Below are 18,118 nucleotides of genomic sequence, written 5' to 3' on the forward strand. Positions count from 1 at the left end.
ATATTGCATAGTATTCCTTAAAATGTCATCATAAATAGCAGTGGGAAACACAGTCATCTGGACATGTGGTTTGTCATGGAGGGCCCCAAAAACATATAGCCCTTTGGTCTCCTGGGGTGTTTGGGTTATGGGGTTCCACAATGGGGGTGTGGTATTACCATATGTAATCAGAATGGTACCTCCATAAAGAAGAATCCTTAGGCTTGCAGTTATGTACATACCAGACTGGGCATAAAGTCTCCCCTGGAATATAACAATTTAACCACTTTGCAGAATGTAACCCTACGGGTAATATGGATGCCAAGCTGAAAGGATCCTGATTTAAGCTGGCTGCAGCCTGGAGCTGGAAATATTTCCTTACAGGCGAACATGTGGAAGCAGGTGCAACCAGAGCTCATCAATGTGTCCTTTCAGTCCATTACATGGATGGGTGGTACACCGCACAGAATGGTGGCTGGACCGAGTACACCTCAACTGCAGCACATACATAAGAGGGTTAAAGCAACAATTTAATTGGTGGGTAAGGGAATACACATGAAATTGTCGCTGCAAAAGAAATCTCTGGGCAGTAGGAACCACAGGGTTGGGTGTATGGAATTTGGGGAACCGTTGGGTAACTAAATAATTAATAAGCCAATATGTAAAACTTCAACAACAAATTAATAAACTACTGGCACAGCAACTATCTGCAATTGCAATGACATAAAAAAGGGCGCCAAAGGTAAACCTGCAGTTAACTCACTAAACAGGAAACCCTGTAACATGGGTAAAAATAGCTTAAAAAAGCTAACTTAAAAAAAAAGTATATATAAAAATGCAAAATGCTCAACTAGAGGAGCTGGCACCTGAATAATAATTGCAGTAAAATAAAACAGCAACTAAGGTGGTCCCCATAAGCCCTATAAAATAATAATAAATAAAAAAGCTCTCTAAAAACCATTAAAATAAATACAATAATGTAAAATAAACAATAATTCAATTAAGTAATTATTTGTCCCAACAAAATATTTAAATATGCCCCACCTCAATGGCAATAAAGGAACAAACCCAGTAGCCGGTGCCAGGGCTAAACAATTAGGTATAATGTATATGGGTTATAAAGTGTTCTGCTACAAAGGTGCACAATTCTGTAATATAACACTTAAAAGTACAAGTGCACCAGCATCTGGCACAATTACACACCGCTACATGCTGCCACAAAACTTTAGTGCATGAATGGATCTGTGGAACTCATCGCTGTGGACAATCGAACCAGTGGATTACCCCATTCCATACTAAGTGGTCAAGCTGATTTGGACAATCCCCCCTTTCTCTGTAAATATTCAATATACTCATGATACGAACAAGAGCACATGAAGACTGTAGGGGAAGCTTGCTGCAACTGCCAACAATGGGACACATTTAATTGGGCTACACTCCAAAATGGTGTTACAGAATTTTAACCCTGTCAAAGAAGAAGACGCAGTGTTTCTGGTGGTGGTGGCCCAGATACTGGACTCAAGTCTTAAAAGTTTTGGAATGCCTTCTAACGGGCTACTAAACTGCCTACTGACTGTACTTGGGCTCAGGGCCGGTGCAACCATTTAGGTGACCTAGGTGGTTGCCTAGGGCACTGGGATTTGGGGGGGGCGCCATTTTCTTTGGCAGTGACCGCGGAGGCTGGATCTTTGGCCGCCCCGGTCGCCACTGGCATGTAGGCAGGGGAGCGCAGGGAGGGCCGCCTGCAGCAAGTAAGGTGGGGGGCGGCACACAGGGGAACTCCCCGCCCCAGCTCACCCCTGCCCCGCCTCCTCCCCGAGCATGCCGTCGCTGCTTCACTTCTCCCACCTCCCTGGTTTGCGGCACCAATCAGCTTAGGTGCCGCAAGCCTGGGAGGCGGGAGAAGTGAAGCGGCGACGGCGTGCTCAGGGTGCTCGTGCGCGGACCAGGGGTGAGCTGGGGTGGGGGTGCCTCAGGGCGGAGAGCTGCCTCAGGGCGGAGTGGGGAGCTGCTGTGGGGGGGGAGGCGCCTCAGGGCAGGGGCGCGGGGGGGGGGGGGTGTGGCGCAAGGTGGAAGTTTTGCCTAGGGCACGAAACATCCTTGCACCGGCCCTGCTTGGGCTAATGTAGCCGGTGCCCTTTGTACAGGCCTGACGGACACTCATTTGCTTCTTGGTCATATTACTCATGTTGTGAAGATGTTATTTCTATTAACTGTATTAATTATATTTATGGGGTGTTTACAGTTATGTGCTGCCTTAGCCTCTCCCCAAAAGCCATATTTATAAATTCAGCAGCTTGCCCCTTTTATGACCCCCCCTTCTCTCTCCTCGTAGCAGGGCTGCCCAGAGTGGGGGGAGCAAGTGGGGCAATTTGCCCCAGGCCCCAGGCCCCAGAGGGACCCCCACAAGAATATAGCATTCTATAGTATTGCAACTTTTTTTTAATGGAAGGGGCCCCCGAAATTGCTTTGCCCCAGGCCCCCTGAATCCTCTGGGCAGCCCTGCCTCGTAGCATAACCAGTGGATCAAGGTATCTGGCTAACTGGAGCCAGGGCCTCCAGCCTGAATGCTCTCTGTTCAGTGTGCAGAAGGGAAGGACAAGGCCAGGGCTGTGCCCCAGAGCCAGCTGCATTGCTCCCGGGGCACAACCAAGGAGTGTTTTCATAACCTAGGAACAAACGCTGCAGGCCATGCCTGGGGAGGAGCTCAGTCCAGCCAGGAAGAAAAGGCTGATCATGGGGGAGGGATGTGGCTAATCAGCTCCCAGCACCAGGCTGGGGCCGCAGGGGCTAGGGCGAGCTCCCGGCTGCACGCACAGCGGCCTGCCACTAGGGGCAAGGGCGGCGCTGTCCCCTCGGCGCGCCGCTAGGGCGGCGGGAGACTTTGTCGAGGGCCGAGCCAAGAGGACGCGGTAGGGGTCGGACGGACACATCACCCCCCCCCCCCCCCGAAGGATGGTCCAGGCCGGGACCGTACCAAGCCCCAGCAGGCGCATGGCGGAGCCAGCGCTCCCCCTGCCAGAGCAGTGAGTCTGCCCGGCGGGGGCGGGGCTAGGGAGCGGTGGCCCCACGTGGTCTCTTCCGCAGGCTCAGCGCCTGCAGCATGGAGCGGGCGCAGCTGGGGGGTGAGTGACCGGGGGGGAGGTGAATGGCGCCGGGGGAGGTCGGGCCGGGCCGGGGTGAGTGGCCCCGGCGGGGAGGTCGGGCCGGGGTGAGTGGGGCTGGGGTGAATGGCGCGGGGAGGTCGGGCCGGGGGTGAGTGGGGCTGGGGGTGAATGGCGCGGGGAGGTCGGGCCGGGGGTGAGTGGGGCTGGGGGTGAATGGCGCGGGGAGGTCGGGCCGGGCCGGGGTGAGTGGCCCCGACGGGGGAGGTCGGGTCGGGGAGTGAGTGGGGCTGGGGGGTGAATGGCGTGGGGGGAGGTCGGGTCGGGCCGGGGGGTGAGTGACCCCGGCGGGGGAGGTCGGGTCGGGGGGACCCCCCTCCCCTCCCTAATCCGCCTTTTACCGTGTCCTCCTGGCAGGGCTGCCGCGGTTCCAGTGCCCCCCGGATTTCTCCCCGAGCCCCTTCAGACCCGGGACACCCTTCGCCCCCGAGGAGCTGCGGGGCAAGGAGCTGTGGCTGATCCGAGCGCCCGCTGATTTCCGCCCGGACAGGTGAGGGGCAGGCCGGCCCTGCCAGAGCGGGCTGGGAGCCGGGACACCTGGGTTCTCTTTAGGGTTGCCAGTTTTGGTTTGATGTGTCCCTGGCGACTCCATCACATGACATAATCTTTAATTCCTGGCGACTCCAGGCCAATCCTGGAGGGTTGGCAACCCTAGTTCTGTCCTGGCTCTGGGAGGGAAGTGGGATCCAATGGTTAGAGTGGGGGGGGGGAGAGACTGGGAGCCAGGATGCCTGGGTTCTGTCCCTGGCTCTGAGAGGGAAGTGGGGTCTAGTGGTCATTCACTGGGTGAACATGATTCTTCCCCTCTGTATGGTGAGGATCAGATGATGTTCCTGCCCCCCTGTGTGGGGCTGGGTGGGATGCTGAGGCTTTCCTTGTAATCTGTCCATCATGCCAAGCTGCTTGGTGGGGGCTTGTTACCTTCCTGTCCAGTGTTTTCTCCCTTGGGTAGGGAGCAAAGCCTAGAAGGGCCCGCAGGACTGTGGCTAGGGGAGGTGGGGAGGTCGCGGCTCTTCCCCCAAGCTCTATACTGGCTTTGATCCTTCAGGGGCTTGTGCGACGCCTGGGACTCGCACAGCGGCCAGTTCTGAGCCCTGGTCTGCTGGGGGGGCACAGAGCCAAGGGCCTGGCCTGTGGGTGAGGCTGCCTCGAAGCTCCTGCCCCCGGGTTACTGTGCTGCTCCAGCCCAAGGCTCACCTGAGGTTCTCTTGCTTCCCCCTCAGCCTGGATGGCTGCGCTGTGCCCCTGGTCGGGTTCCAGACGCTGAAGACAAAGTTTGATGGGACGCAGCAGGTCTTTGACATCCACAGTGCCCTGGAGGAGCCGGCCAGCCCCTACCTGCTAGTGTCCTCGACCCGTTCTGACCAGCTCTCCTGCACAGCCTCCTTCCACGGCTGCATGCGCATCTGCGAGAGATTTGGGGACCCCAGCAGCAGGAGCCCTGGCCAGGCTGTCACAGCCAGGCCTCCCCCCCAGGTCCCAGAGGGCCTCCGGCAGCGTTTCCTGCCCTTCGGGGGCAGCCCAAAGCAACAGTGCCCAGAGGCAGCCACGTCCACGCCAGCGACAGAGGTGCGGGGGTCTGCCAGGAAGAAGAAGAAGAAGAGAGTGAAAGAGGAGCCCATGGAGCTGCTGGTGTCGATAAAGCAGGAGCCTCTCGAGGAGCCCTGGGGCTGGGGGAGCGGTGATCCTGGCCCTGAACCCCCCAGAGCGGAGGATGATGGCTTGAGGGGGGCAGAGGAATCCACTCTGGAGCACCTGAGCCCCAAGCACAAGAAGAAGAAGAAGAAAAAGAAACACAAGTACGAGGCTTTGGAGGGGGCAGTCTGGCCATGCAAGGCTGAGCTGCTGGACCCCAGCTCCATAAAGCAGGAGTGAATGTGGCCAAAGCCTGAGGGCAGGGGTTTGGCTGAAGACGTGTGGTGGGGACGTCCCATCACTGCTCCGAACCCTGTGGTGTTCGCCTGCTGCAGAGATGGGAATGGCAGCTTCACATGGGGTGCCCCAGACTAGCTGTCTAAAGTGCCAGCGTTCCTCCGTGGGCATTAGGTGCATCAGGCCCCCTGCTCCTGCAGGGCCACCCAGCGGTGCCAGTGCAGTGCCTGCTGCCATAGGAATAAGCAGGAGGCCTTGGTGAGTCCAGGGGACATGTTCTGGGCCCCAGCTGGCGACTGTGTGACCAGGCTGCTCTGGGTGCGCTTGGTGTTTGTGGCGGGTACTGGCTGAACCCTGCTGGCTGCGGGATCCTGCCCGAGGCTGGGAGGGGCCGCAGGGAGTTGTGGTGTGTCTCTGCCTTCAGTTATAAATGCAAGTACACGTGGGGATATGTTCTGTCTCCTTTAATTGCCATGGCTGTAGGCTGTTCCCCACCACCAGTGATTGTTCCCTGTGGGGGAGGGTAGCTAGCTCCCCCTAAGACCAGGCACCCCCCACACACACCCTGGGAGGAAGGTTTGAGTCTGGTGCCTTGCACTGGTTTCCCCAGGGTTCCTGCTGGGGGAGCTGGGAGGTTCCCAGCAGCCCTGGGGCTAGAGGACATGCTGCCCCAGGGGAAGCCTTAGCTCAGGGGCCGGGGGAGTCACCCAGCTCGTGTCCCCATTTATCCAGCTGCCAGGGGCAGGGCTGTACTGTGCTCCCAGGCAGCATGGCACAGCTGGGCAGGGGTGTGTCAGGGAAGGTGTAGGGGACCGGGTGGGAGATGGAGGCTGAAGCCTGTTTGTTAAGGGAGGGGAGTTGTGCAGTGGGCCAGAGCCAGGGATGGGGCAGCAGTGCCTGGTGCGTTCCTGTCTGGGGCTGGGGGGCAGGGACCTGGATCAGTGAGCCCCCCTTCCCCCAGGGGGAGCAGCAATGCCCTGTGTGCCGAGGAGCTTCCCCATCCCCTGCTAGGCCTCCCACTTAGTGCCTAGCCCAAGAAGAAGGGTGTCAGTGTGGCTCCCGGAGGGAGAGGGTGTCAACTCAGGGCCCATGTGCCTGCCGGGAAACTAGGCCAGGGTGCTGGAGGTGAGTGTGACCAGTCCAGTCACCCCAGCTGGGGGGGGGATATCAGGCCAGGCAGCAGGGTGGGTTCTGGGCACTGCTGTATGAGTGTCCACCGAGTCACTGCACCCCCAAGCTCCACCAAGTCACTGCACCCCAAACCTGAGATACTGCCCCCAGTGGATCACTGCACTCCCCAAACCTCAGGGACCCCCAAACTGCAGCCACCATTGAATCACTGCGCTCCCAGATGCCACTCTCCCAAGCTCACGGGAGGTATTTTATTTAACTTGCCTCATTTTAAACCCCAACGCTCCATCGGTCTTAACTTGGTGAGCTAAACCTGGGATGCTGTTATGATGTACCGTGTGCTGGGCGTGAGACAGACCCTCCCACAACCATCCACTTGTTTCAGCTCCAGTTCTGGGGCTGGCCCTGGAGCCCTACCCTGCTCCCATGGTGCCTGTAACTTGCCCCAGCTGCTCCCATTCTCTCAGCGCTGGCGGCTTGAGCAGCTCCCTGGTGTGTGGGGGACGGTGGGGTCTGGCAGTGGCTGTGGTTGGAGTTAGTAACTCCTGAGACAAAATGAGGATTTTTTGTAATGCTCTTATGAGGCCTGTTTGTGTTTCAGTTTCCCCCATGGGTGGAAAGGGACTGTTTGCTCTCAGGGCAGAGAAAGCCACAGGGGTGAATAGTAACCAGCTGTTAGGGTGATCGAGGTCCACATAGACCCCCTTAGTGGAGCATTTGAGCAGACAACGGCAGATCCAGGGGCCTGGACACTGACACCTAGCAACCAAGGACCCAGAGAGAAACAGATTCCCCTGCCTCTCCATGTGGGGCTGGGCTGCCTCTCCCCAGCTTGGGGAGGTGGGAGCTAAGTGCAGGCTGTGGGAAGCTCTTGGGGGCACACCTGGAGTCTGAGGGATGATGGAGCTTGAACAAGAGGATTCGCTGCCGCTTGGTAGGGCTCTGATTACCCCCGATGGCCTATGCTTTAATCCAGTGCTTTTCAAACATTTTTTTCTGGCAACCCAGTTGACCCTGCTCCCACACCTCGTGACCCAATGGAGCTGGGCGTGTGGGAGGGGCTCAGGGCTGGAGTGCATGGGTGAGGGCTGAGGGGTTTGGGGGGGGCGGTGTTCAGGGCTGGGGCAGGGGATTGGAGTGCGGGCTTACCTCGGGCGGGTCCCGGTCAGCAGCACAGCTGGGGTGCTAAGGCAGGCTTCCTGCCTGTCCTGGCACCACAGACCACAGTGTGCCCCAGAAGTGGCCAGCAGCAGATCCAGCACCTAAGTGGAGGCATGCAGCTCTCAACCGCAGGCACCGCCCCCCATGCCCGTTCGGAGCCGGTGTTTGGGGCGGGGGCAGCATGCGGAGCCCTGCGGCCCTCCCCGCCTAGGAGCCGAACCTGCTGCTGGTCGCTTCCGGGGTGCAGCGCAGGGCCAGAACAGGTAGGGACTAGTCTGCCTTAGCTGGGCAGCACCACCGACGGGACTTTTAACATCCTGGTTGGTGGTGCTGACCAGAGCCACCGCGACCCAGTCTCTGCATTTCTACACGTCTCTCTGCTAACCTAAGGCCTTCCTATGCTGTGTTCCGCATGGCTACTAACCACTGCTGGGTTGAAAGCACTGTGAGTGGCTCCAGTGAGCCCTGGAAAATGGACAAGTCTCCTTCAGGGCTCTGCCTCAGTGGGATGTGCTGACGGGAGCTCGTGGGGTGAACCAGGGGTGCTGAAGGCCCAGAGGTCCAATCTAAGGAGCTGGTGAAGCCACAGGGCTAGCCCTGGAGGAAGAGTCAGACCCCTATAAGGGTTCCTCCTACAGCCTGTTTCAAAGCTGAGGCTACAGATCTGACAGCTCCCTGCTGGGGCCATAGCACACAAGTGGGGGGTGGCTTTCCTGGCATCAAGGCAGTGCTCTAACCCCAGAGACCTGGAGTCCTTCCTCTAGCAAATCTCCCCTGGCTGCACTAGAAGCTGTTGGCTGCTCCCTCCCAGGGGCTCGCTGCCCATGTGGCAGTGGAGCAAGGGAAGGGGCTGGGAGGGTCCCCAGCAGGGGACTCCCCCACATATGTGCAGGGAGTGCCAGGTTGGCAGGGATTCCTGCAGTGCATGCCCCTGAGGCTGCAGGCTACAACACCTGCTGTCCGTGCATTGGGTGGAGGGGACTGGAGCAGCTCCCTCACACTCCCCAGGCTGAGATTCCTGAGCCAGCCAGCACCCCTCCCCGGGAGGATGTGAGGAGCCTAGATGCCAAAAACTCCTGCCCAGATGGGGCTGTGTCCATGTTTCTGCTTTACCCATTATCTGGCCCCTCGCAGTGAGGTTTGATGAGCCCCCCACTCCCTGCGGGCCTACACAGCTTGGGCAGAGGACTCCATGAGCCAAACCCGCGTGAGATGCTGTTTGGAGGCCAGGCCAAGCTGCGATGCTGCACAGAATGTTTAATTGTCAAAGTCCAGACTCAGAAACAGCTGGGCTTTGGATCCTGGTGCTGCTAAGTGTCCCCCAAGGCCCTGGCTTCCTGGCAGACAGCATACGGTGCGCTGGCAGGGACACGTGGCCTGCTGGGCGGGGTGGGCTGTTTATTCCTGCTTGTCTGTGCTGCTGGCAGTGCTCCACTCATTTGGGGATCTTCAGAAAGGGCTCGTGGAGGGTGTCAAAGAGCCGCTTGGCCTGTAAGGAAAGCAGAGGAAACCCTGGAGCTCTGAGGTCAGCATCCTCTGCTGGGGCTTTCACCCAGGAATGCACCCAGCTGGTTCCATGCAGCCCCTTTGGTGCACAGGTAAGGCACTGGGGGAGGATGAGCACCCAGCTGGTGCATCAGAGAGAAGTTCTCCGTCCTGCTCCCACTCACCTTCTGGGGCCCAATGCCTGGGCAGAGGGAGAGATCCTCCTTGGACGCTTGTGCAATGTTCGCCAGAGACTGAAACAACAACGTTCAGAGTCAGAGGTGACCCCAGAAAGCCTGCGCCACAAGGAACGACCCTGCTGGGTCCTTTCATTTGGCCCCAGCACTCTGCCCCTCACGCTCGCTGGGAAGTAGTGACCCAATCCTGCCACCGCACTGCAGTATGGTTCGTGGGTTGGTCACACGTTTCCTGCCGGGGGGCCCCTGCAGGCTGGGAGCTGTGGGAGGTCAGCAGCGTGGGCCAGGCCAGTTTGCCATCCTATCCTTTCCTGCAGCTCTCATGCCTCTCCAGGGGCAGCATCCTGCTCCGACAGACAGTGCTCATGCACTGCAGGGAAAGCCCAGAGACCCAGCTGGCGACCTGTCCTGGGTAAACTGATATGAAGGGAGCGATGGGCCTAAGTAGTCCCAAAAGGCAGCCAGCCCTGCTCAGCGCTAGCAGCGGTAAGGCCCAGTCTGCACCCTGATGGGCAGCAGGTGGCTCACCCCAAATGTTGCGAGCAGGCTCAGTGCATCTGTCTTGTTAACTGACTTCACGCTGGTCAGACAATCTGTCACCTGGAAAGAGAAACAGCTGTTGCATAGAATCATAGAATATCAGGGTTGGAAGGGACCTCAGGAGGTATCTAGTCCAAGCCTCTGCTCAAAGCAGGACCAACCCCAACTAAATCATTCCAGCCAGGGCTTTGTCAATCCAGGCCTTAAACACCAAAGAATGGAGATTCCACCACCTCCCTAGGTAACCCATTCCAGTGCTTCACCACCCTCCTAGTGAAACAGTGTTTCCTAATACAGGGGAGTCGCATCTTACGCGGGGGTTAGGTTCTGAAGTCAACACGTAAGGTGAAAATCACGTATAGTCAAACACTCAGAGTGGAATGGCAGGCGGAATCACCTGTGCTACAGGTACAGTATTTAATTTTTTTTGTTGTTGTTTTGCCAAGCGCATGTAGTTAAAATCACATAAGTTAAATGCACCTATGATGCGACTCCACTGTATCCAACCGAGACCTCCCCCGCTGCAACTTGAGACCATTGCTCCTTGTTCTGTCATCTGCCACCTCTGGGAACAGCCGAGCTCCATCCTCTTAGGAACCCCCTTCAGGTAGTTGAAGGCTGCTATTAAATCCCGCCTCCTTTTCTGTAGACTAAATAAGCCCAGTTCCTGCAGCCTCTCCTGATAAGTCATGTGCCCCAGCCCTCTAATCATTTTTGTTGCCCTCTGCTGGACTCTTTCCAATTTGTCCAGATCCCTTCTGTAGTGGGTGACCCAAAACTGGACACAATACTCCACGTGTGGCCTCATCAGCACTGAATAGAGGGAATAATCACTTCCCTCGATCGGCTGGCAATACTCCTACTAATGCAGCCAATATGCCATTAGCCTTCTTGGCCACAAGGGCACACTGCTGACTCATATTCAGCTTCTGGTCCACTGTAATCCCCAGGTCCTTTTCTGCAGAACTGCAGCTTAGCCAGTCAGTCCCCAGCATGTAGCGGTGCCTGGGATTCTTCTGTCCTAAGTGCAGGACTCTGCACTTGTCCTTGTTGAATATCATCAGATATTTTTTGGCCCAATCCTCCAATTTGTCTAGGTCACTCTGGACCCTATTCCTGCCCTCCAGTGTATCTACCTCTCCCCCCAGCTTAGTGTCATCCACAAACCTGCTGAGGGAGCCATCCATCCCGTCATCCAGATCATTAATGAAGATGTTGAATAAAAGCGGCTCCAGGACCGACCCCTGGGGCACTCCGCTTGAAACCGGCTGCCAACTAGACATTGAGCCGTGCAGGTGGGAGTGCCCCTCGTTGGCCGGGGGAAAGTGCACTCACAGCAGTCATAAGCTTAATTCCCCTTCCCACTGCTGAGAGACACTTCTGCTAGAGGAGACCTAGTGAGGACATTGCTGCGGGGAAGCTCAGGGCAGGGGGCCCCCTGGCAGGGCACTGCTGCGGGGAAGCTCAGGGCAGGGGGCCCCCTGGCAGGGCACTGCTGCAGGGAAGCACACAGCGGGGTAGCCTTACTATGGACAGGAAGTCCTGATCCACCTTCTCCTTGAGCAGGTCAGCTGGTTTCTGCTCATAGGCTTTGTACGTTTCCAGGTAGCGTCCGGCCTCTTCGGGGCTGAGGGGAACCGGAGACCCAAGAATTAGCTCAGGAATCACGAGGCTGAGTTGAACAGGCCCAGCGCACACCACGAAGGGTTAAAGCCACAGTGCTGAGCCCAGCTGGACGGTGTCCCAGCCTGCGGGGAGTGGTGCTCAAAGCCAGGCACAGGCAGGGCCCAGCTGCCAGGTTTGCTGGGCAGCTGCTATGGCCAACGTTCAGCTCCATGCTTAGGACCCAGCCCCGCTCCTGCCATCGGCTTCACATCGGGGTCCCTGGGTGCTCCCCAAGGCCCACGGGGGGCAGTCGAGCGGATGTGCCGCAGGTCATGGAGCTTTCAGCACACAGGCCGAGGCAGGCGCTGAGGCGCACGGGGAGCCTTTGGGCAGCGCTTGAAAAATGAAACATGCTGCCCTGAGAGGACTCGCCACCTCCGGCCAGCCAGGCACGATCGGCCCCCCACAGGGGAAGGGACCTGCCCACAGTCACAGTGTTGGGAATGGAACCCAGGAGTCCGGTCACAATGGCAGCCAAATCCCCAGGTTACCCACCAGCTCCAGCTCATTCCAGCAGAGATGGAAGCAGGGGCCTGGGTCTCACGCCCCTTGGCAGGACAGGCCTGACCCAGCCTCCAGCTCCCCCACACATTTTGCCCCATGGCAAGGCACTCCCAGCCCATCGCAGCTGGCATGAAGCCCACCCAGCCCAGCCTCTGACTCCCCGCTCCCTGGGTCTGGGTCTCACCCTCGATGGGACGGGCCCAGCCTGCGGCTCTCACCTCCAGGCCAGGATGAGGGTGCAGTCGGCCAGGATGCACATCTTGGCCAGTTCCTTCAGTGCCTGGTGTGGGTCCTTCTACAGCAAAGGAAAGCAATTCCCCTCTGAGACGAGAACAATTCCCCTCTGAGACGGGAGGCAGTGGAGAGGGTAGGGAGTATATGAGGGGGGATGAAGGGGGAATTGAGCTGGGGAGGGGTGATGGGAGTGGCTGGGTGAGGCCACGGAGGCTGGAGAAGCAGGCGGATCACTGTGCAGGAGGATGGGAAATTGGGGAGGCGGCTGGGGAGGGGGGGAGCTGGTTCCATCCCCCCAGCCCTGCAGCAGGGAGGGGACAAGGCACTGTTGCAGGAGAGGGTCTGGTTCAGGGCTAGGAGGGGACCGAGGCTCCTTACCACATCGACCTGCACCAGCAGCACCTGCACTGCGTACGTCTTCCCCAGGAGCTGCAGACGCGCATGGATGTAGTTGGGGTTCAGGTTGTGGTACCGCAGGCTGCAAGGGGAGCAGAGAGCACCGGAGCTATGGGTAACCCCTCTCCTGTCCGCCCCACTGGCAACTCTCCTTGCCTGCCCCGAGAACCCGGCTCTCCCAGCCACCAGCCTGACCCGCCCAACACCAACCCCCCTGGAGAGGCCGGCTCTCCCAGCCATCAGCCTGACCCACCCAATCGCCCCAAGTGCCAAGCTCTTCCAGCCATCAGCCTCCCCCACCAACCCCCCACTCGGAGCCTGGCTCTCCCAGCCATTGGCCTGCCCCCCAACCCCCTCCCCCAGCTATCAGCCCACCCCCTAACCCCACCCCCAGAAAGCCCAGCTCTCCCCGGCATTGGCTCACCCACCCACCTCAGGAAGAGGGCACACGTGCTCTGGCCCAGCACATAGTCAGGGACGATCTCGCCAAACTCCCAGGGAACGTTGCGCACAAATTTCAGGATGGGGTTCCCCCGCTGAGAAGAGAGGGGGAGTCCCCACAGCATCAGAAATGGGGTGCCAGCCCCAACGGGGCACTGGCAAGAGATTGGGAGGAGAGGCTGGGGACCCCCCAATGGGGGGCCCCAGAAAGGCCGAGGGGTGGGGTGGGGGCAAGCTCTCAATCCGAGCACAAGGGAGAGGTTGGGAAAGAGGGGGTGGGTGAGTCCCTGACAGAGGACCTGGGGAGAGGCTGGGTTTGGGGAGAGGGTGGAAGAGGCAGGATGGGCAAGCCCTCAATGGAGGATCTGGGGAGAGGCCAGGGGAGGTGGGGTTGGGCAAACCCTTGACAGGGGCACCCAGGAGAGGGCAGGGCAGGCGAGCCCTTGATGGGGGGCACCAGAGAGAGACCCAGAGTGGGCAAGCCCCCGATGGGGATGGGGGGCGCTGAACCATGCAGCACAAGAGCCAGGGCCTGGGGAGATCCTCGCTCCACAGACCTCTCCTGCAGAGAGTGCCCCCTCCGATGCCAAAAGAGAGTGAGGAGAAATGCCCCCCTCCCCCCATGCCCACTCTCACCTGGCGAGCGCTGACGATGATGCAGTTGCTCTTGGCCCCCGGTTTCAGCGTGGGGCTGGGGTCCGAGTCCCCACTGGCAGCAGGGGGTACAGTGCTGGCCTCAGTGCCTGGAGGGAGCGCTCCTGAGGCAGCTCCCTCTCTGGACCCCGATGACGCAGCTGTCATCCTGGCAGGCCGGGAGACTGGCATGGAGGCTGAGGACACAGAGACCTGTGCCACGACATAGTCTGCATAGGAGGTAGCCCCAGGCAGAGCAGGGGCCCTCGGTTCTGCTGCAGAGCAAGAAGATTTGAAGATGGGTCTCACCTGGCGGGAAGCAACAAACCCTGGGTGAGAGGGAGACAGAGCCAACTGTGCGTGGGCAGGGGCCTCTCCGGGGGAGCTGGGTATGAGTTGGAGTGACCCCAAGTGTGCCAGAGATCCCCTGAGCAAGCAGGGTGTTTCCTGGGGGCCCTGGGAGAAGCACAGAGCCAGCTCTCCGCTATGGCCCCCAGAATGAGCAGCGTAGTAGAAAGAGGAAGCCTGACGCATGAGCCTCGTGCAAGGCCTGAAGCCTGAACCAAAGTTAGCAAAATTTATGCTATGAGCAGCAGCCAGGCCCTGACAAACGCAGATGCTTGCCCGCAAGTCAGTGGCCGGTACACAAACTCGGCACCAGTATTGCTAGCATTACACACTGGCTGTGTAAACACATTCCAGCAGGCCAACACAAGAGCACCCCAACCTAGCACTTGATAACATGGTTTGACAAAAGTAATAAATAGTGATATTTTGTCTGAAACATCAGGAGGAAAGTACAAAGACAGGTGGTGAATAGAAATGTTTTGTCTGAAACATCAGGAGGAAAGTACAAGGGGAGGTAACGAACATGTCATGAAACCTCTAAGGTGATATGTAAGTTGTTTATCCCAGATTGTTTTCATTTATAAATGTTGGAATATCTCGCCTTAACCCTTCGCCTGGCCTAGGGGGCAGTGGGAAGTCCTGCCACTAACAGCTAGTCCATTGTCATGGGCATACATGTGTTAGTGTCCCTGTAACCATTGAGCTGGGGCATTAGCACTGTGCTTTGTTGGCAATAAATCTGGCCGGGTGCCTTCACTACTAAACAAGTCTCGTGGTCTCATTGGGCAGTTCGATTGGAGCCTGATGTATGGGCTATCTGGCCAGGGCTAGTGCAGCACGCGGAAAAAACACATGCACACAACTGAACATCTGACGATGTGAGTGTGTCTGGGGGGTTCCTGGGGAGGGGCAGAGCCAACTCCATGCTAGGGGCCTCCTGCCTCTCACTGTGTGTGTGAATCTCAGCAGCCCCGGACACAACCAACTATCAGGTCCTCTCCAAGAGCCACCCCTGCCTCCTTTCCTACCATGGTATGTTCAGGGTCCTGTGACTGCACGGTGAATCTCTTCCTCCCCTCCGGGGCCTGGGCTGCCTCCGTGGGCTCCATCCTTCAGGACCCAGCCTGGCACAATTCCTGGGGAGAGTCCAGAGCAGACACTTCAGACACCAGCAGGGACCAGCCTCACCCAGCAGCCTGGCTATGAAGAGCTCGTAGCCCTGTGGTTACGCACCAAAGAGCTCTCAAGGGCAGGGGCTCGAGGCAGCAGGGCTTGAGCTCAGCACTGCACAGCATTTCTCTCGCCAGCCGGCTCAATGCAGCCCATTCCTTGGGGTTACGGCTAAGGCCCCCCTGCAGGGAAAACATTGGGTTAGTGTCCCCTGGGCATAAATCAGTAACATGTGACCAGGGGGAGGAAGGCAGGGGGGTGTCCTACACTGATGGTTGGCTGGTGCCAGGAGCCACTCACTTCTACATGGCTGTCTGTCATGGATGACAGATTCTCCCAGCCTGGTGTTTGTGAGCCCCCGAGGTCATGGACAAGTTCAGGAGACTTTATGGCTAGATGGGGACGGGGGGAAAGGTCAGCATGGCAGGAGCTGAGAGACCCTATTTCCCAGGGAGCTCTGGGGTGCCTCACAATTCAGGCCTCCCAGCAGTAGGGCTAGTCCTGGCTCTCCACTGAAGCCCACGAGTCAGGGCGCAATGACCCCCAGCCCAGGTCAGGGCTTGACACCCCCTGCCAGAGTTGGGGGGGCGGGCAGGGTAAGTGCCAGGACTAGAGTTGCCAACCCCCCAGGATTGGCCTGGAGTCTCCAGGAATTAAAGATGAATCGTCCATTAAATATTCTGTCACATGATGAAATCTCCAGGAATGCAGCCAATCAAACTTGGCAACCCAAGTCGGGGCTGGGTTATGGGTCTGGGGTAAGGCGCCCGGCACTGAGTCGGTGACGGGGTCGCAGTTGAGGTCAGAGCCTGACGCCCCCCACTGCCGCCCACTCACGTGACGCTTTTCAGCGTTCGGCGGTCACCCGGAGGAGCGCTCCGCCCTGTGATTGGCTGTGCCGCCGCCAGACAGAACAACCCGCGTCTCGGACCCACGCGCATGCGCATTAGTCTCCGTCCTCACCGGCGCCGCGTCACCCTAATTAAGGGGGGAGCGGAGCGGTTCCCCCGCCGAGCGCGAGCTGGGGGGTGTCCGCAGCCTCGCGGGCCTCTGTGGTGTCCAGCGATGGCCCGCGGGGAGGACTCCAGCTCCGACGCGCCTCCGGACTCTATGGTGTGGAGCCCGGGGAGAGCGGCGTCCCCCGCTGGCCGCTCTATCTGCGGGGCTGCCGGGACTCTGTGGTAGCGAGATGCGCTCACTGGGACCTGTCTAGCTTCGGGTCCTCCGGACTCTATGGTATGGAGCCTGGGGAGAGCGGCTTCCCCCACTGGCCGCTCTACCTGCTTGGCTGCCGGGACTCTGTGGTAGGGAGCCGCGCTTACTGGGACCTGTCTAGCTTTGGGTCCTCCGGACTCTATGGTACGGAGCCCGGGACAGCTGGGACTCTGGTAGCAAGAAGGCGGAGGAGGTGTCGAGATGGGCTCATTGGGGGGCCTGTCTAGCCTCGGGTCCTCCGGACTCTATGGTGTGGGGAAGGCTGGGGCCCCAGCCTGGGTGGGGTGTGTGAAAGCTCCGCGCTTTTCCCGGGCGGCGCGGGGCCTGGTGCCCTTCCCCTTCTCGGGCTGTTCCTGTGGGGCCGAGGCCTGAGCAGTCGCGCCAAACAGCTGGGCCTTGGTCTCAGCCCGCCCGCGAGGAGCAGGCGCGAGTGGGGGCACCCGGGGGGCAGCCCCGCATGCAAATGAGTCCAACAATTCCAACTGGACTGAATTTATGCTAATAAATGAGCAATTCTAGTTCCTCTGGTTTGTTACCCACAGGCCTGGCCTTGGTGAACTGTTCAGAAATCATGGACGGGGGGATTGTGGAGCATAGGCAGGGAGCTGGGGCGATTTGGGGGTGGGAGTGGGACAGTTGGGATAAATGGGCCTAGAAATTTACTCTAAGGGTGAGCTCAGTTGTGTAAGTGCACAAGATCTCACAATAACCTGTAACCACAACTGGGGCTGGGAAAAGGAGTGTGGGAGACAGAATGACTGACTGAATTAGTCCAAACAAGAAGGCCTCCTGCTCTAACTCTCATAACTCCTCCTCTTCCCCCAGGCCTGACCACCTGCCTTGTGTGGCTATGGGCCCTCGCCAATAGGTGGCTTCACACATCCACCCATCCACTCCCCTTGTGTGTAAGGACAATGCTGGGAGCAGCAGAATCACAGGGCTCTCACACCATCTGCTCAGTGCCCCCTCCCTCCCACACACATATAAAGCCCCATAGTTCTGAGATTCAGCCCCCTGCTGCAAGCTGATCCATCCCCACCCTCCCCCATTGCAGGGACCCCTGGAGTTCACAGACAGCCCCCAGAGCAGGTGTTCTCAAATGGGGGGTCAGGACATGGGGGGTTGTGAGCTGTCAACCTCCACCCCAAATCCTGCTTTGCCTCCAGCATTTATAAGGGTGTTAAATATATAAAATTGTGTTTTTAATTTATAAGGGAGGGTCACACTCAGAGGCTTGCTATGTGAAAGGGGGTCACCAGTACAAAAGTTGGAGAGGCGCTGCCCTAGCGCCTGCTGGGAGAGATGCATGTTGACTGCCAGTGACAGACACCCGACCACCGTGGAGCCTTGCAGCATTGGGGGCTGGGCTAGCTCCACCTAGGGCTAAAGGCAACCCTCCATGGTGACCCCAGACACGCCCCAGCATGTCCCTCATCTAGCTGCCCTACAGGGAGGGCTGGGGCCCTGCACAGCATGCCTACAGGGTCCAAATCTAGTCTGAGTGCCCTGTACCGTTCTACAGGGAGGGGGCCCTGGCTATGGCAGAGTTACAAGGCCAGACCTGCAGGGGCTGGGAGCTGGCAGAGCGCCATGCCCGAGAGCTCTTCGGGCAGGTTTCCCTGCACAGCCCTTCTCCTTGACCACAGGGGCAGAGGAAACAGCAATGCTGGGGGAGAGCATTTCTAAGGAGCCAGAGTTCAGCCCAGCCTATGTGCTGAAAGCTGTAGGGTCCCCTGGGCCTGCCAGCAGGATGAGGTTTAGCTGCCAGTTCAGTAGCACCAGGTGGGACTCGGCCTGAGGATGGCTGGCACTTCAGCCAGCCTGAAGGAGGCACTTCTCCCTCACTCCCAGGGCCACCCCCTCTGGCAATGGCTTTGGCAAAGCCATGGCCTAGGTGGGGAGAGCACAGACCTCGCAGCTTCCTCCTGGTCAAAGGGAAGGTGTGTGGTGTAGGTGGAGCCACAGGGCAGTAATGGCACATGC

The 18,118-nt window shown here is 58.7% G+C and overlaps 2 protein-coding genes across 4 annotated transcripts; one reads left to right on the plus strand and one right to left on the minus strand.

The window, feature by feature from the left end:
• The first annotated feature begins 2,957 nt into the window (after window positions 1-2,957).
• On the plus strand, window positions 2,958-7,047 carry POLR1G (RNA polymerase I subunit G). Its single transcript, XM_039509723.1, has 3 exons — window positions 2,958-3,104; window positions 3,501-3,633; window positions 4,367-7,047. The coding sequence occupies exons 1-3, from the start codon at window positions 3,083-3,085 to the stop codon at window positions 5,016-5,018; spliced, it is 807 nt and encodes a 268-aa protein (XP_039365657.1). The 5' UTR covers window positions 2,958-3,082; the 3' UTR covers window positions 5,019-7,047.
• Window positions 7,048-8,547: 1,500 nt separating this feature from the next.
• Window positions 8,548-16,344, minus strand: ERCC1 (ERCC excision repair 1, endonuclease non-catalytic subunit). Of its 3 annotated transcripts, XM_039509708.1 has the most exons (11): window positions 15,884-16,344; window positions 14,984-15,102; window positions 14,779-14,886; window positions 13,406-13,711; window positions 12,761-12,864; window positions 12,311-12,410; window positions 11,917-11,993; window positions 11,057-11,156; window positions 9,518-9,589; window positions 8,978-9,046; window positions 8,548-8,796 (listed from the first exon to the last, which is right to left on the minus strand). In XM_039509708.1, exons 3-11 carry the CDS (start codon window positions 14,857-14,859, stop codon window positions 8,743-8,745), a joined length of 963 nt encoding a protein of 320 aa, XP_039365642.1. In that variant the 5' UTR covers window positions 14,860-14,886; window positions 14,984-15,102; window positions 15,884-16,344; the 3' UTR covers window positions 8,548-8,742. The 3 variants fall into 3 exon arrangements, with proteins under 3 accessions (XP_039365642.1, XP_039365641.1, XP_039365643.1); XM_039509707.1 differs by lacking the exon at window positions 14,984-15,102 and having other exon boundaries at window positions 15,884-16,342; XM_039509709.1 differs by lacking the exons at window positions 14,984-15,102; window positions 15,884-16,344 and adding an exon at window positions 15,221-15,761.
• Between the last annotated feature and the right edge of the window lie 1,774 nt (window positions 16,345-18,118).

The sequence above is a fragment of the Mauremys reevesii genome, linkage group 22 (assembly GCF_016161935.1).
Source record: "Mauremys reevesii isolate NIE-2019 linkage group 22, ASM1616193v1, whole genome shotgun sequence".
NCBI classification, from domain to species: Eukaryota; Metazoa; Chordata; order Testudines; family Geoemydidae; genus Mauremys; species Mauremys reevesii.

What these genes read in the sequence shown, in the direction of transcription:
- POLR1G (XM_039509723.1), top strand. Translation starts at nt 3,083, where the DNA reads ATGGAGCGGGCGCAGCTGGGGG. An exon ending in GGAGCGGGCGCAGCTGGGGG is followed by an intron (nt 3,105 to 3,500) that starts GTGAGTGACCGG and finishes TCCTCCTGGCAG; the next exon opens with GGCTGCCGCGGTTCCAGTGC. An exon ending in GCTGATTTCCGCCCGGACAG is followed by an intron (nt 3,634 to 4,366) that starts GTGAGGGGCAGG and finishes CTTCCCCCTCAG; the next exon opens with CCTGGATGGCTGCGCTGTGC.
- ERCC1 (XM_039509708.1), bottom strand. Translation starts at nt 14,859, where the DNA reads ATGGAGCCCACGGAGGCAGCCCAGGCCCCGGAGGGGAGGAAGAGATTC. An exon ending in ATCAGGACTTCCTGTCCATA is followed by an intron (nt 9,590 to 11,056) that starts GTAAGGCTACCC and finishes TTCTCTTTCCAG; the next exon opens with GTGACAGATTGTCTGACCAG. An exon ending in GCCTGCTCGCAACATTTGGG is followed by an intron (nt 9,047 to 9,517) that starts GTGAGCCACCTG and finishes TTGTTGTTTCAG; the next exon opens with TCTCTGGCGAACATTGCACA.